This window comes from Theropithecus gelada, chromosome 9, assembly GCF_003255815.1.
Source record: "Theropithecus gelada isolate Dixy chromosome 9, Tgel_1.0, whole genome shotgun sequence".
Classification (NCBI taxonomy): domain Eukaryota; kingdom Metazoa; phylum Chordata; class Mammalia; order Primates; family Cercopithecidae; genus Theropithecus; species Theropithecus gelada.
This window is the reverse complement of record NC_037677.1, coordinates 110,778,576-110,795,847: the sequence shown is the minus strand read 5'-3', so window position 1 is coordinate 110,795,847 and position 17,272 is coordinate 110,778,576. Positions and strand designations below refer to the sequence as shown.

General features: G+C 37.9%; 1 protein-coding gene across 3 annotated transcripts in view; it reads left to right on the top strand.

The window, feature by feature from the left end:
• The window catches only part of CCDC186 (coiled-coil domain containing 186), a 54,835-nt gene that overhangs the window by 1,511 nt on the left and 36,052 nt on the right, over nt 1-17,272 (top strand). For all 3 annotated transcript variants that reach the window (XR_003121234.1, XM_025397595.1, XM_025397596.1), the window contains 2 exons: nt 9,753-10,445; nt 15,380-15,506. Coding sequence is in view for 2 of the 3 variants with exons in the window: in XM_025397595.1 (XP_025253380.1) it covers nt 9,814-10,445; nt 15,380-15,506 (759 nt within the window). In the remaining variant the exon portion in view is untranslated. The remainder of the gene's footprint in view (nt 1-9,752; nt 10,446-15,379; nt 15,507-17,272) is intronic.

Genomic DNA, 17,272 nt, shown 5'->3' with positions numbered 1-17,272 from the left:
TCTTCTAATGTGTGCAGTAAATTAGAGTTTCAGGAGGTGGGGTGGTAGTCATTCAGAAGAAATTAATCTGCTATTATCTAGGTATGCTAAATAGGTGGGTGTGGCTTTCTCAGCGACTAACTACACCTTAATATTTACCTAAGTGTTAATCTCGTGGGAAGGATTCAGGTTCTAGAGAGATTGATAGTGAAACTGAACTATCTCTGTGTGTAATGTACACTGTTCCCTGTGTAACTTCAATTATTTATCCAACATTACACAAATAAAAAACAGTAGTGATTGGGCTGGTTCATTTTTCTGTTTTATTTTTGGTCTTTTCATGTTATTTTTAATTCAGTGAAGATATTAGATCACGAATCTTTCAGTATTAAGAATTAAAACTTCTTTTTACAGCATAATAGGCAAACGTATAATTACTGAAGATTCTCCCTGGAAATGCATAGATTGTGTTTATTTTTTTAAAGGCCCTGTTAAATTCAGAATAACTGCATATAAACTTAAGGTTTCTTTAAACAGTGGAGATTGCATAGTGTGTCATCGGCTTTTGAGTCCTCTTTATTGCTAACGGAAAGGGTTGACTGGTGTGTATCACAGTGACCACTCTGACCTTTTAGTTCTTTCACCCATAAACTAAAGAGTTGTTCTTTAATGCTGTGCGGTGACAGCATAGCTGATGATGATTGCTTAGTATGTTCAGTTTAGAAACATCTATTTGCAGCTTTATGCTGACATCACGGAGTGAAGATAAAAGCGTTGCAGTATACTGACTCTAGGGAAGAGACAGTAGGTTGGAGCACAAAGCAGCTTTATTTGGAGATTTAGAAAATAATCTTTCCCTTTGAAGAAGGACTAGTAATCTGCACTAGTTTCTCAAATTCATGCAACAGTTTCGTGTTAAAGTAAGAATCCTTACTCTGAAATTTTTTTTTATTTTAATAAAACTTAGGTTTTTCTTTTATCTCTACCTTAAAATAACTAAAGCTGGTTCTTCAGTTTCTCATAAACATATCATTGAGTTTACAGTATTGCAAATGTTATACTTAGTATTCATTTTAGGGGCAGCAGTGAGAGCATAGATAATTTAATCTATTGTTTCAAACTGCTTTGAACTTTCTTAGCTACTGAGATTTTAAAAATGTATTTGGGCTAAAAAGTTAAAAAAAAGGGCAAATACTGAGATGAAGGGATAGTAGACACAAAGTGGAAATCAGCCCCAGCATAGTTTTGATTGGATTGTGAGTTTATTAACATTCGTCTATCATTAAGACACATGAACTGATAGTTGTAGGATTATGTAGACTATGTAATGTGTACCACACTTAACTACATAATCCCACAGTAGACTATCAGTTCATGTTTTTAATAAACTAGAGCACACCAAATTAACCAACCCTGGCCGAAGGTGGTTTCAAAATTTAAACATTAACCCAAACTTTTTAATATAATGCAGGCTTTTAACTTGAAAAAAAAAATTTTTTAAAGATGTTAGCCTTCGTTTTGTTTAGTTTTTTGAGACAAGATCTCAATCTGTCACCCAGGCTGGGGTATAGTGGTATGGTCATAATTCACTGTAGGCTTGACCTGGGCTCAAGCAATCCTCTTGCCTTAGCCTCCTGAGTATCTAGGACAACAGGCACAGGCCACCATGCTAATCTTTTTAATTAAAAAATATATATTATTATTTTTTATAGACCAGGTCTTGCTGTGTTTCCAAGGCTGGTCTCTTAATTCTTGGCCTCATTTCATCCTCCCATCTCGGCCTCCCAAAGTGCTGGGATTACGGGTGTGAGCCACCTGTAAAGGAAGGCTTGAGAGCCTTCCTTTTTGAAAAAGAAACAGATTTTTTTTTACCTTTATTCGTTTTCAGATTTGGAAGAAAATTAGCTGATAATACTTTTCGTGTTTTCTTCGACTCATTGAAGTGCAAGTGCAGTCTTCAAATTAGATTTCTATATTAGTAGGCAATTATTTCTGATAACTTTCTGCTTTAGTATTTTAAAGTATTTATAGGAGATATGTAAAATTACTGAGCTGATACGACATATATGGCGTAACTTGACAATGTGAACTATGATGTAGCCACCGACCCTCTTTTTCATGGAATTTTGATGGACCATAATTTCTGTTTGTGCTGTTACCCTATCACAGGATTTGGTACTATTTGGGAGTTGGTGGAGTTTGGGGGTCTTTCGCCTTCTATTGCTCCATTCTGTTCTTTAAAACATCTTTTTGTGTGTGTCTGTGTGTGATATAATGCATATATCATAAAGTTCTTGCCTTGCGCCTTGGGTGTAAAGCTAAACATACCCCCACAGGGATAAATAACCGTGGTCTCATAAAACAAACTTTTCAAACTGGTGAACTAAAGGAAACTTTCTTATTCTAGTGCTATGTTTCACTTAAAGGAAATTCAGTATATTACAGTTAAATTTGTGCCAACCATGGTGGCTCACATCTGTAATCCCAGCACTTTTGGGGGGTTAAGGTGAAAAGATTGCTTGATGCCAGTAGTTTGAGATCACCCTGGGCAACATAGCAAGACTCCATCTCTACAAAACATTTTTAAAAATTAGCTGGGTTTGGTGGCATGTACCTGTAGTCCCAGCTTCTTAGGAGCCTGAGGTAGGAGGATCACTTGAGCCCAGGAATTTGAGGCTGCAGTGACCTCTGACTGTACTCCAACCTGGGTGACAGAGCAAGACTCTATCTCTAATAATAAAATAAAAAATTAAATTTTACCCAAAAGCTTAATAGGATGTGACTACTTTAAAAATCATTTCTTCCTTTTTGTGGAGCTTACGGTGTTTTTTCAAATAGTCCCCTCGGTTTTTATCTTTTAAAAGCAGAATTTTATCTGCATAAATTCACCTTGTATGAAACTTAAGTGTCAGATATTTTCATCACGTGAAACAACATTTTCATGTTTCTTACACAAGTTCTTTTCCATCCTATTATTCTGTTTTTAAAAAGCTAAGTTAAAAATATTAACTGGGTAAGGTGGCATGCACCTGTAGTCTTACCTACTTGGGAGGCTTAAGTGGGATGATTGCTTGAGCCCAGAAGTTTGAAGCTGCAGTGAGCTATGATTGAGCCACTGTATTCCAGCCTGAGTGACAGAATAAGACCCTATTTCTAAATATAAATAAATAAGTAAATAGCTAGCTAGCTTTATCCAGAAAGTTTGTCTTTTAAAGTTAATTATTTATCAAAAATCAGTTATTTGGGGGTTGTGAGCAGGTTACATTGAACTGTGTGGATGCTTTTTTGATTTGATTTTAGTTCTGACATTAATTGCAATATCAAAATCTTGATAGAACTAGTCAGAAAGATGTTATTCTTTTGTTTATGCTGCTTTCAAGGTGTTTTTGGAGAATACGTTAAAGCTCTTTTGATGTAGGTACTTTTCCTACAAAGGACAGTAAGCCATTATATTGAAGAACAGGAGTGGTCTCAAGGTCAGTTTGCTTAATGGATATTACTTGAGAAGTATACAGCTGGTATTATTTAAGAATGGTATGGGCTGGGCGCAGTGGCTCATGCCTGTACTCCCAGCACTTTGGGAGGCTGAGGCCGGCGGATCGCTTGAGGTCAAGAGTTCAAGAGAGCCTGGCCAACATGGTGAAACCCCTTACTAAAAATACAGAAATTAACTGGGTGTGGTGGCACACCCTGGTAATCTCAGCTACTGGGGAGGCTGAGCGGGAGAATCGCTGGAACCCAGGAGGCGGAGGTTGCAGTGAGCCAAGATGGCACTACTGCCCTCCAGCCTGGGTGACAGAGTGAGACTCCATCTCAAAAAAAAGAATGGTACTGCAGTTTATAATTTAAAAATTTATAGTCTGTGAATGAAGCCTGTGAATGAAGCCAGATTTCTCTTAATAGACTTAAAACACTTACACATTTCTTTCTTAGTTTCTGATGGAGCCCTGGCAAACCTTAAAGTTAAAATACTGTAACATTAAATAGTGTAGAATTCATAATACTTTAGTGTTTATTGGCAGTAAAATACGAGAATAAAATGAGGATTTCTGTTTTATTCACTGCCATGTTCCCAACGCTTAGAATAGTGCCTGCACATATTAATAGATGCTCAATATGTATTTGGTAAAAATGAACATCTAGTTTGGAAATGTGTTTCTTAGTACCTTCGTATGAGACTAGTTGTTTGATAACCTGTTACTGAGTGTCTGTGAGTTTGTAATCACCTCACAGGTTCTTGCCTACTGCACAGATACAGGCAGTTTACTGAGATAGCAGTATTGCAATAGAGAAGGTTTAATAAATGCAGAGCACCAGCCAAGTAGTAGTAAGAAGTTAATTACTCAAATCAATCTCCCTGAAAATTAGGAGACTAGAGTTTTTTAAGGATAAATTGGTGGGCAGGGGGCTAGGGAATGGGGAATGCTAATTGGTTGGGTCGGGGATGACTCATAGGGGGTTGAAGCTGTCTTCTTGTGCCAAGTTACAAGACCAGTTGAGCCAGTTTAGTGGTCCAGGTGGCAGGCACCAGCTGGTGCATCAAAATGCAGGGTCTGAAAAATACCTCGAACACCAATCTTAGATTTTACAAACAATAGTGATGTTATATATAGGGGCAATATTTGCAGTTTATCAAATAAACCTAAATTTTTTGTTGTTTATACTGCTAATTAGAAAAACAGGAAATGGAACCAAAAGACAGTGTTTTCATTTATATGGTTCTTGTGTGAAAATAATTTTGTAGAAATGTGAGTTCTTTCATTAAAAAATAAGTTCCAAAGTGGGTAATGGTTGACTTTAAGGCAAGTAAAAGTTGTTTCTTGACCAGTTGCCTACAGCTGATGAGCTCCAGTAAGAGCGAAACCAGTTCTCACCCACTGAAATGATTTCGAAGTGTGAATTGGTCCTGTAGTACTGTGTCAGAAACAGAAACAACTCTAGGGGAGACAAGGTACTTGAGTTAAAAGAAATTTTGTGACTGTACTGTATTAAATACAGTTTCTCCTAATGAGTAAGAGTTCCTAAAAGGTATTGTAATCTATAATTGTAATTACTATATATATATATTTATATATATGTATGAGTGTAAATTTGCTTTGTACAAGCACTTCTTTTTTTAGAGACCTAGTCTCACTCTTGTTCAGGCTGGAGTGCAGTGGTGCCATCATAGCTCATGCAGCCTTGAACTCCTGGACTCAAGTGATCCTCCCACCTCAGCTTTCTGAGTAGCTGGGAATACAGGTACATGCCACCATGCCCAGCTAACTTTAACAAATTTTTTTTTGTAGAGATGAGGTCTTGTTATGTTGCCCAGGCTGGTCTCAAACTCCTGATCTCAATCAGTCCTTCCACATCAGCCTTCTAAGGTGTTGGGATTACACACTGCACCCCAGATGTACCAGCACTTCTTAAAATAATCTTACAAATGAATGTCTTGTTTTACATCCTTCCCCTTTAGTCTACTACCTCCCATTCTATCCTTAGTAGCCTCGATGACGGCTCCCCTTTTACCCCATGCCCCTCTCCCCTCAAAAAACTTGAATAGCAACCAAATTGGCCTTCATCAGTATTGTCAACTGGAGGCCTACATGAGGACTCAGCCAACTGTTTTTCTTCTGGTTAATTGTGGACATAATCAAGTTCATCGCTTTTCCCCCCCAGCTGCTGCCACTCTTGTGCGGCTATTTATGGTGATGGCTTTGTTGCATATATACACATAGACCATTGTTAACCCCCTCCTTTTCCTTTGACTGCCAAACAGTATTCATTTGAGCATCATCGGAAGGTGTGCAAGCGGCCAGGTGCAGTGGCTCACGCCTGTAATCCCAGCACTTTGGAAGGCCGAGGTGGGCGGATGACGAGGTCCAGAGACACCATCCTGGCCTTCATGGTGAAACCCCCTATCTTACTAAAAATACAAAAATTAGCTGGGCATGGCGGCTTGTGCCTGTAATCTCAGCTATTTGGGAGGCTGCGGCAGGAGAATGACTTGAACCAGGGAGTCGGAGGTTGCAGTGAGCCGAGATCATGCCACTGCATTCAGCCTGGCAACAGAATGAGACTCTGTCTTTACAAAAATTAAAATTAAAATTAAAAAAAAAAACAACAGCTTGCAAGCTAAGTAGTTATCACATGCCAGTTTACATGATTTTCTAAAGGTCATGAGCATATTGCTGAGAGAAGTTACAGAAAGTACTTGCCTTTTGAGGTTAATCTGAGTCTTCCTTAATTTACAGGAGAAGGATATATAAAACAGATTCTAAGCTTGGGTAACCAAATAAACAGCTTTTTAAGTCTAGATGTATATCCAGCAGGATGACACATTTTTGTTCTTCTACACTGTCTTGCACATTGTCATCTTACAACCTGTTTTCCATCCACTGAATGCTGTTTGCTCCCTAGATCACTGTGTAAACCCGGTTGACCCCACCTTCATTTTTATAACCACTGAAGAGCATTTGCAAAAATGCATGTAAATGTAGTAGAGAACATGTTTGTTAGATATATTATTACTATTATATTGCATGAGACTTTAGAGTTTGATTCAGTTCAGAGTGAGGTTCCATCTTCATGCAAGTACAAAGATCATTAAAAGGCTAAAGCTGCCTCGTCAAAAAGGTCACAAGAAAGGCTCTATGTGCTTGATGAGTATAAATGCAGTGTTTTTTAATTTACCCTGAGAGACTATTTTTGTACTTGTGATGAGAGAAAATTTGGAGGAAGATGTGACATTAGAATTGGTCCTTTAAACATAGGCTTTAGATAGACCTAAGGGAAGAACATTCTAGTTAAGAACAAAGCCATTGAAATGTTAATATGCAAATTGGGGGAATCTCTGAGTTAGACTGGTTGGGCTAGTGAAGTATAGTGAAGTGCCAGGATTTCAGGAATGTGTTGAGAGATAAGAATGGAAAAGTAGTACAACTGGTTTACTGAGGAATCTTAAATCTGGGGTATAAACATGAAATGATTTTATTTTTTCCTTACTAGGTCTCCAGTCATACAGTGTAAAACACTCCTAACCTCTGTACTTTCTTCTGAAGTGCAGTCCTTTTAAGAATCTCTTAGTCTGATGTAACTATTACGCCGCTTTTGGCTACTACAAAAAACTTATTCCAGAAATTAAGACAGGTTCTAGCCATTAAAATAAAAGAAATGAAGTCACAAACTCATTGTTTTCTCTGAAGAAAAGTTGAAGCTGTTCCCAGCTGCTTGGCATGAGGAGGTGTAATTTGACTCAAAGAGGTGCTTCTTCTCCTTATTATTTTTTTATTGTTTTTGAGACAAAGTGTCTCACTCTGTTACCCAGGCTGGAGTGCAATGGCACGATCTCGGCCCACTGCACCCTCCACCTCCTGGGTTCAAGCAATTCTTCTGCCTCAGCCTCGTGAGTAGCTGGGATTACAGGCACCCACTGTCATGCCTTGCTAATTGTTTTTTGTTTTTGTTTTTTGTTTTTTTGAGACAGAGTCTTGCTCTGTCTCCCAGGCTGGAGTGCAGTGGCGCAATCTTGGCTCACCGCAACCTCTGCCTTCCGGGTTCAAGCAGTTCTCTGCCTCAGCCCTGCGAGTAGCTGGGATTACAGGCGGCTGCCACCACACCCAGCTAATTTTTGTATTTTTAGTAGAGACGGGGGAGTTGCATCATCTTGGCTAGGCTGGTCTTGAACTCCTGTCCTCGTGATCCGCCCGCCTTGGCATCCCAAAGTGCTGGGATTACAGGTGTGAGCCACCACACCCAGCCCACAAGTTATATCTTAAAGTGAGTTACTTTGGGTGAGGTAATGTAGGTGGCAGTGCCTCTGAGAATTATTTTATTTTGTCCTAGATTTTGGAATACAGAGTACTTACGAGGTCTTTATTTACTCCCTTTTTTTGTATTGTCTAAACCAAGCCTTTAATACTAGTGTGTACTTTGGCTTGGTTATAAAATACCTGCAGCAAGATAATGATAATTTGGTTGTTCGGAAACATATTTATACAGAGAGGTAGAGTATTTAGGCCAATGGCTCTATTAATTGATGCCCCAGAGGGCAGTCTAGAAATTAGCATATTTAACAAGCTGGTCTGCTTTTCCTTTCTTACACTTATTCTTCCCATTTTTGAGATTCCTAGAATAATATTTCTCAAATACTAGTGTTACCATTTCTGTGCGTACAAGTTTTAATTGAACAAATATTGGAGAACCCACTACGTGCTAGAAACTCTGCACTATAATTAAGTATACAAGTCTATTCTGATTTACCATGATTTGTTCTTAACAAAATTCACTCCTGCTTAGCCTTCTATGGAGTCTCCCTGACCAGTCTTCTCTCTCTCTTTTCATCATCCTCTGATAACCACCTTTATCCCAGCCTGATGTAACCATACGCGTTTTGTTACTTAAAAATGTAGTGTATCTCTCCATTAGTTTTCCATTAGTTTATATCTCATGTATAAACTAGAGGTATTTTCCATTAGTGTATCTCTCATCTGGAATTATTGCTCTGTTATTTCTGTCAAAACTATGATCTGCCCACTTTTTAATCTAACCTCACATGGTTTCAGTAACTCATGACCTTGTACATGCTTTGTTGATACCTGACGAAAGAAGTCAACAATTTTTTTTTATCAAGATTGTGGAAATATTTTATAATTATATGTTGTAGGATAATATTTGAAGATGACTAATTTTCATAAAATGACTAGAATAGTAACCTCCATAAGCAATTTAAAAATATATTCTAGGCTGGATGTGGTGGCTCACCCCTGTATTCCTAGCACTTTGGGAGGCCAAGGCAGGTGGATCACCTGAGGTCAGGAGTTTGATACCTCTCTTACTAAAAATACAAAAAATTAGCCAGGCGTAGTGGTGGACCCCTGTAGTCTCAGCTACTCAGGAGGCTGAGGCAGGAGAATTGCTGGAACCTGGGAGGCAGAGGTTGCAGTGAGCCAAGATCTCACCATTGCACTCCAGCCCGGGCAACAATAGTGAGACTCTGTCCCCCCCAAAAAATATATATATATATGTGTGTGTGTGTGTGTATACATATATTCTAACTTTGTCAAATTAATTTTTAAAGTTGTTTTTATTGACCTAGGCAGTGCATATGGGCTCCATTTTATTCGTACTGGACGTTGTTTTTTTCCTGATGAGAATTTGAAAATCACCATAGTACTTCGTAAATTCCTGCCTGGATGGAAAACTAATTTGTACCAGGGATTCTTTATACCCTGACTTCATTATGGCTCAAATCTAGATCTCTGGGCTATAGATAGTTGTGTCTTGTTATTTAGGTTTCCTTCTCAGTAAATTTTTATCTGCTTTAATGTGCATTGTTTTGTTATCTTGGTTTGTGATTTCTCTTCTAGTGCTTTTATTGGTGTATTATTTCTCCAGTGTTTTCTTACAGATTTATGAGGTAGTCTTTTTTTCTTTACAGAGCTGAAGGAATTCTCAGCATTCTTTGGCACTCATCTTCTAGTTGTTAGCGTTACTCCTTACCTAACATCTTATGGGGATGATTGGAGAATGGCAGGCTACAACTGAAATTAATTAATAAAGTTGTTTGAATTGAGGGAGGAAAGACACTTTGCAATGGCCTTACTGCTTGTAGCTAGCCAGCTTGGGTTAGCTGTCCTAGTCCTTTTTCTTTTTTCTCAAGGAAAGGCTTTTAAAGGAATTATTAGTGATAAAATTTGTGATGTTAGTTATTCCACATCACAGAGTGTGTTCAAGCTTGTATGGGGTTTTGATTTAAAGTGGTTTTTAATTTTGATGTTTCAATTTCTTAGATGTAAAACGAAGATCAGGAGCAGATTTGAAGAATTACAAAGTGAATTGGTGCCAGTCAGCATGTCAGAGACAGACCACATAGCCTCTGCTTCCTCTGATAAAAATGTTGGGAAAACACGTGAATTAAAGGAAGACTCATGCAACTTGTTTTCTGGTGATGAAAGCAGCAAATTAGAAAATGAGTCCAAACTATTGTCATTAAACACTGATAAAACTTTATGTCAACCTAATGAGCATAATAATCGAATTGAAGCCCAGGAAAATTATATTCCAGATCATGGTGGAGGTGAGGATTCTTGTGCCAAAACAGACGTAGGCCTAGAAAATTCTGAACAAACAGCTGATTTTCCTAGTGGAAATTTTGCTAAACAGATTTCAAAAACAAATGAAACAGAACAGAAAGTAACACAAATATTAGTGGAATTAAGGTCATCTACATTTCCAGAATCAGCTAATGAAAAGACTTATTCAGAAAGCCCCTATGATACAGACTGCACCAAGAAATTTATTTCAAAAATAAAGAGCGTTTCAGCATCAGAGGATTTGTTGGAAGAAATAGAATCTGAGCTCTTATCTACGGAGTTTGCAGAACATCGAGTACCAAATGGAATGAATAAGGGAGAACATGCATTAGTTCTGTTTGAAAAGTGTGTGCAAGATAAATATTTGCAGCAGGAACATATCATAAAAAAGTAAGTTTTTTATACCTTTAGGTTATTTTTTTTCCCCACAGGGATTCGAGATAGAATTCTTTAAAGGAAAATATCATTTTGTCCATTTTTACTTCCACATTAGAATCATGCACATAGTAGCTGAACAATAAATGTATAGTTACTGAATGTGTGAGCAAATGTTGAGTTTTTCAACTATCTAATATGTTAAATAGTATAAATGTATTAACATGCTAGAAATTTTTATAGACAACTCAAATTCACTTTTGAAAGAATGTAGAAGTATAATGTTGTCAGAACTAAGAGAAACTCAAAAGGAAATGACAAGTCATAAAATTCCAAAACTTTTTCTTAAAATCTCCATTCTAAATTCATTGGTTTAAAAAATTAAAATTTAGAGAACAGAATAATTGTCATTCAGTAAATAATAATATATTTTTAGACTTCTTTTGGATTTGTGAACTTATGTTTTCATGATAGTTTAAAATTTACCATCTTAACCATTTTTATGTGTACATTTCAGTAGTGTTATTATGTACTCACACTGTTGGACAACCAGTCTGCAGAACTTTTTCACTTTGCAAACCTGAAACACTGTATTCGTTAAGCAACAACACTATTTCCACTTTCCCTTAGCCCCTGGCAACCACCGTTCTACTTTCTGTTGCTGAGTTTGACTACTCATGATACCTCATGTAGGTGAAATCATATACTTGTCATTTCATGACTGGCTTATTTCACTTAGCCTGATGTCCTCATTTATCCATGTTGTAACATGCCAGAATTTCATTTCTTTTTAAAGCTGAATAATATTCCATTGTATGTATATACCACATTTTGTTTATTCATCCATTAATGGACATCTGGGTTCCTTCTGCTTTTTGACTGTTGTTAATAATGCTACTGTGAACTTGGGTTTGCAAGTACTCCAAGGCCCTTCTTAATACTACCCCCTGCTATTGCTATTCATTACTGAAATACTATATTATATGAATAAACTATATGCTTTTGTACTTGAACCATCAGTGCTGCTGCTGTTCTTGCATTTTATAGGGTAACTTTCTCATTTTCCTGTAGTCTGTACCTATTCTTTTAGACCTTCCTCTTGAGATTATCTCTGATACCTCTTCCCACTTTACTTAGATCTAGACTCTTGCCACTTTCATATATAAGTTATAAATCTATCTTATAAATTATAAGATGTTTTACATTTAATGATAATAGCGGTAAACATGTATATGCTGATAATTATGTGCCTGGTATATTACATACATTAGTTCATGGATTCTTCACAAGAACTCTCTGTGACATGTATTATTATCCCCATTGTACAGGTGAGTTACCTGAAGCACAGAGAGATAAAAAGTAACTTGTTCAAGGCCATATGCTAACAAATGCAAAGTTAAAATCTAAGCTTTGTTAATGGGGCTTTAGAGCTTTTTAAAATACGGTTATTAGAAATGAGCCAGTTGTAAGTTGTTAAGTGTATCTGAAAATACTAGAAATAGAGTAGAAAACTGGTTTCTCTTTTTTGCTTCATCCTGTCAGAACAGTGGCAGAACAAGTGAATAGAATAATCATAATTCTGATGTCTGCTATTTGGAAGATACCCATTGGCATTTGCCAGCTCTGTTGTCTTGGCCAAGTCAGCCTCTTTGAGTGAAAGATTTTTTCACCTGAGAGTGACAGTACTTACCTGATGGAATTGTTTGTGGACATTAGGACATCACACAAATGTCAGGTGTTATTTTAAATCGAGGTTAATCTCTAGTTAATCTCTGGTTATACACATAATGTTTTAAATTCCAGATAAAATGCTGTGTGATTCAGGTTTGCTCTAAAACAACTAGATTTTTTTCTTAACTTTTTCCTTCATCTAATTTTCTATGAAGAAAACTGCCTTTTACTTTCTTTGAAATTTTCATGAATCCATCTATTTCCAGATATCTTTGTGTATACATCTATTCCCCCATTTTTGCCCCAGCTTTATTGAAATATAACTGATAAAAATTGTATATATTTAAAGAGTACAATGTGATGATTTGATATACATTGTGAAATGATTACCACAATCAAGTTAGTTAACACATCTGTCACATCACAGTTACCTTTGTGTGTGTAGTGAGAACATTTAAGATCTACTGTCTAAACAAATTTCAAGTGTACAATATGATGTTATTAACTGTTATCACCATGGAGTATATTAGATCCCCAGGACTTACTCATTTTATAACTGAAAAGTCTGTAGGCTTTGACCAACATCTACCCTTTTCACTCACCCCCTGTGCCCTCGCAAGCACCATTCTTCTCTTTATTTCTGTTCCTTGATTTTTGAACACATCAATATTACTGTCTAAAGTTTCAACCGAATTCTTTTTTTTTTTTTTTTTTTTTTTTTGAGGTGGAGGTGCGCTCTGTCATACAGGCTGGAGTGCAGTGGCGCGACCGCAGCTCACTGCAACCTCTGCCTCCTGGATTCAAGCAATTCTCCCACCTCAGGCTCCCAAGTAGCTGGAACTACAGGTGCCTACCACTACACCCAGCTAATTTTTGTATTTTTAGTAGAGACAGGGTTTCGCCATGTTGGCCAGGCTGGTCTCAAACTCCTGACCTCAAGTGATCTACCCGCCTCAGCCTCCCAAATTTCTGGGATTACAGGCGGGAGCCCCTGCGCCTGGCCCAAAATTGTTCTTTTTTTTTTTTTGAGATAGGGTCTTTCTCTCCCAAGCTGGAGTGTAGTGGGCGTGATCTCAGCTCACTGCAGCCTCAGCCTCCTGTGCTCAATTTGTCCTCTTACCTCAGCATCCCAAGTAGCTGGGACTACAGGTGTGCATTATTATGCTCAGCTAATACTTTTGTGTTGTTTTTTTTTGTTGTTGTAGAGATGGGGTTTCATGATGTCGCCCAGGCTAGTCTGGAGCTCCAGAGCTCAGGCGATCCACCCACACTGGCCTCCCAGAGTGCCAGGATTATAGGCATGCACCACTGTGACCAGCCCAAAATTCTTTTTTTTTTTTCTTTCAGACGGAGTCTCGCTCTGTTGCCAAGCTGGAGTGCGGTGGCGGATCTCGGCTCACTACAACCTCCGCTTCCCAGGCTCAAGCGATTCTCCTGCCTCAGCCTCCCAAGTAGCTGGGACTACAGGCATGCGCTACCATACCCAGCTTATTTTTGTATTTTTAGTGGAGACGGGGTTTCACCATGTTTGCCAGGGTGGTCTCGATCTCTTGATACCATGATCTGCCTGCCTCGGCCTCCCAAAGTGCTGGGATCAAAATTCTTAATTAAGAATAGTTGTTTATATATAGCATATGCATTTGGCACATAAGTAACAAATTGAGTATTCACTGCTCTTCACTTCCCCCTCCTTTTATTATTCGCTTGTGAACTATAGCCAGGACTCTTGTGTCTCAAGCAGTTTTGTGTAGCACACTGAGTATGCCTCACATAAATGATCTAAGTTAAACCACTGTGTCATAAAAGGCTTGAATAAGCATGCATGTATTTGCCTTTTTTCCAAACGTTTTTATGATTGTTTCCTCACTGTATTCCTAGGCTCAACTGTCACCTTTTCAGAGAAGCCTGTCTGGACTACTTATCTAAAATAGCAGCTCAAGTCACTCTCTGGCTTTTCGCTCTCCTTTATTTTTCTTAATAGGACTTAATCACCAGCTGACATTTTGTTATATATCTAGGGTCTATTTTTATTTTATCCCCTAGAATGAATGTAAGTTCCACCAGGGCAGGGGCTATCTGCTGACATATTTCCCACATAAAATAGATGCCGAGTAAGTACTTGTTGAGTTAATGAGTGATCTTCGAAGTGGAAGGTGGAAAGGCCTGGGGCTTTGGTACTATACCTGGATCCAAAACAAAATTCAGAGTTCAACTGCTTACTAGCTGTGTGACCTGGAACAAGTCTTAGGCTTCAGTTTTGTTTTGCTATTAATATTTTATTTTTAGAGACAAGGGTCTTATTCTGTTGCCCAGGCAGGAGTGCAGTGGAGTTCACTGCAGCCTGGAACTCCTGGAATCAAGTGCCTCTCCTGGGACTCATGGCGTGAGCCATCATGCCTAACTAGTTTTTTTTTTTTTTTAATTTGTAAAACAGAAGTGATAGTAATAATTTCATAGACTTATTTTGAATACTAAATGAAAAAATACACTTTTTTAAACTAAAAAAACTAAATTTAACCAATAGCAAATGTGCAATAAGTGTCAGGTTACAGCTAAGGCCTCGAGTACTTGCTGTTAACTTTCTTAGGTATCTTAGCACTTTGCAGGCAGTTTTTGAGATTTTATTTCTCTTTTTCTAGGGGAATTCAAGATGATATTTCTGCCTAGATTTTATTTTGCTGTTTTACGTTGACTGTACATTATAACTATTAGAATATCATTAAAATAGTTAAAATCTAAAGCAAGACTTCAGCTTTAGCAGTATGGCCCTTTGGGGCCAGATTCTTTGTTGGAGTTGTCTTGTGCATTGTAGGATGTTTTTAGCAGCATCCCTGGCCTCCATCCACTAGATGCCAGTAGCAGCCCCTACCCCTGTTACGACAACCAAAAATGTCTTCAGACAGATTTGCCTGAAAGGGCAAAATTGCCTGTCGTTGAGAACCACTTATTTGAAGAGTGTCAATGCTGACAGGATTGGTGCATAATTGAGATACCCGAAGGTATACATTTGGAAGAATGTGCTTTTCATTCATCTGATTATATTTTGATTTGAAATATTCATATTTCTAGGGAAAAGTTAACAGCCTAATTAGCCAGAGAATCTTTTGCAAAGTATTATGTTTCACTATAAAATGATTATTTAGGAATGTTAATTTATTAACATTATAATGAATAATTATAGATATCTATACCCTAATCTGTAAACAAATTATATTCCACATATTAGTTTATCTCCATTTTAAATTATGTTTTACATATACTGCCCTTTTTATATTTAGGTTAATTAAAGAAAATAAGAAGCATCAGGAGCTCTTCGTAGATATTTGTTCAGAAAAAGACAATTTAAGAGAAGAACTAAAAAAAAGAACAGAAACAGAGAAGCAGCATATGAACACAATTAAACAGGTAAAAAAGAAAAAAATCTTCAAAGACCATACTTCAATTAATAAAATAAATACATTCATGGCAACTGATTGTGGCAGCTCTCGCCTGTAATCCTAGCACTTTGGGAGGCCAAGGTGGGTGGATTACTTGAGCCCAGGAGTTTGAGACCAGCCTGGGCAACATGGTGAAACCCTGTCTCTACAAAAAACAAAAACAAAAACAAAAAAAACCCAGAAAATTAGCTGCATCTGGTGGCATACGCCTGTAATCTCAGCTATTCAGGAGGCTGAGGTGGATGGACCACTTGAGCCTGGGAGATTGAGGCTACAGTGAGCTGAGATCGTGCCACTGTACTGCAGCCTGGGTGACAGAGTGAGACCTTGTCTCAAAAAAAAAAACAAAAAAAACTTTCGTATAAGTTGAAGTTCTATAAGGTAAATCATATTCTAAATGCAGAGAATTGCGTGGCATTTAAACCATTCTCTCTTACAAAGTAGGACTCATAGCCTGATGTATTTCCTTTTATGTAAGTTTATTCTTATATGTGTGACTGCTGTACTACATATAGTAGAACACATTCCGTTATGTTCAAAATAAGCAAAAAGACGATTTGAGTCAACTAGACTGTTTTTGCCAATAGGGAGGAAGCAATAGAAATATAAAAGTTTATGTCTGACATTAGGATGTTTTAAGTTTATATTTTGGTGTGGTTCCATTCTCAGTATTTTTAAAAACTATATTGTGAAGGCTAGATTGCATCTGGCTTACTGGCTTTCCTAGCCTGTCCTTTTCTTTCTTTTTTTTTTTTTTTTTTACTTTTTATTTTTCTTTGAGACAGAGTTTTGCTCTCATCACCCAGGGTGGAATGCAATGGCACAATCTCGGCTCACTGCAATCTTTGACTCCTGGATTCAAGTGATTCTTCTGCCTCAGCCTCCCAAGTACCTGGGATTATAGACGGCCACCAACCACACCCAGCCAGTTTTTGTATTTTTATTAGAGACAGGGTTTCACCATGTTGGCCAGGCTGGTCTTGAACTCCTGACCTCAGGTGATCCACTTGCCTTAGCCTGGCCTCCCAAAGTACTGGGATTACAGACATGAGCCACTGCCCCCGACTCTTTCTAGTTTTTAAATGAACTCCTCTGATGCATGAATCAACAAAGTGAATATTCAGACTAATAGCAAAGCTGAGCTGCTCTTTATTTTTGAGGTGCTTTTTCTTCTGTGAAAAGGATTAGAAGCATTCTAGCCTTAAAAGTATTTCATTTTGTCTCATCTTTCACAGAAAGTTATATAACGAAAATAACAGTAAACAATTGGTAAAACAAGTTTTCACTTGATGCGTCATTGGAAGGTGACTGTATTTGTAGTATTGGATGTATTTAATCCTGATTTTGATGTGCTCTAGGGTCCCCACATATAAACCAAAGTTAGAATGGTAAAGTGTAAGGGAGCCTTAATAACAGGCTGAATCCGTATTTTGGTAGTCAGGTCACTCAATGACCAGAAACTTCAGACTGAACAGGTAGAATGGAACCAGAGCCCTTCCTTTCACGACCTTATTAGTGGTTTTTTTTTTTTTTTTCCAGAGAAAATTGGATTCACCTTTCTTTTGCTAGCATTTCTTTTTTTTTTTTTTTTTTTTTTTTGAGACGGAGTCTCGCTCTGTCGCCCAGGCTGGAGTGCAGTGGCCGGATCTCAGCTCACTGCAAGCTCCGCCTCCCGGGTTCATGCCATTCTCCGGCCTCAGCCTCCCGAGTAGCTGGGACTACAGGCGCCCGCCA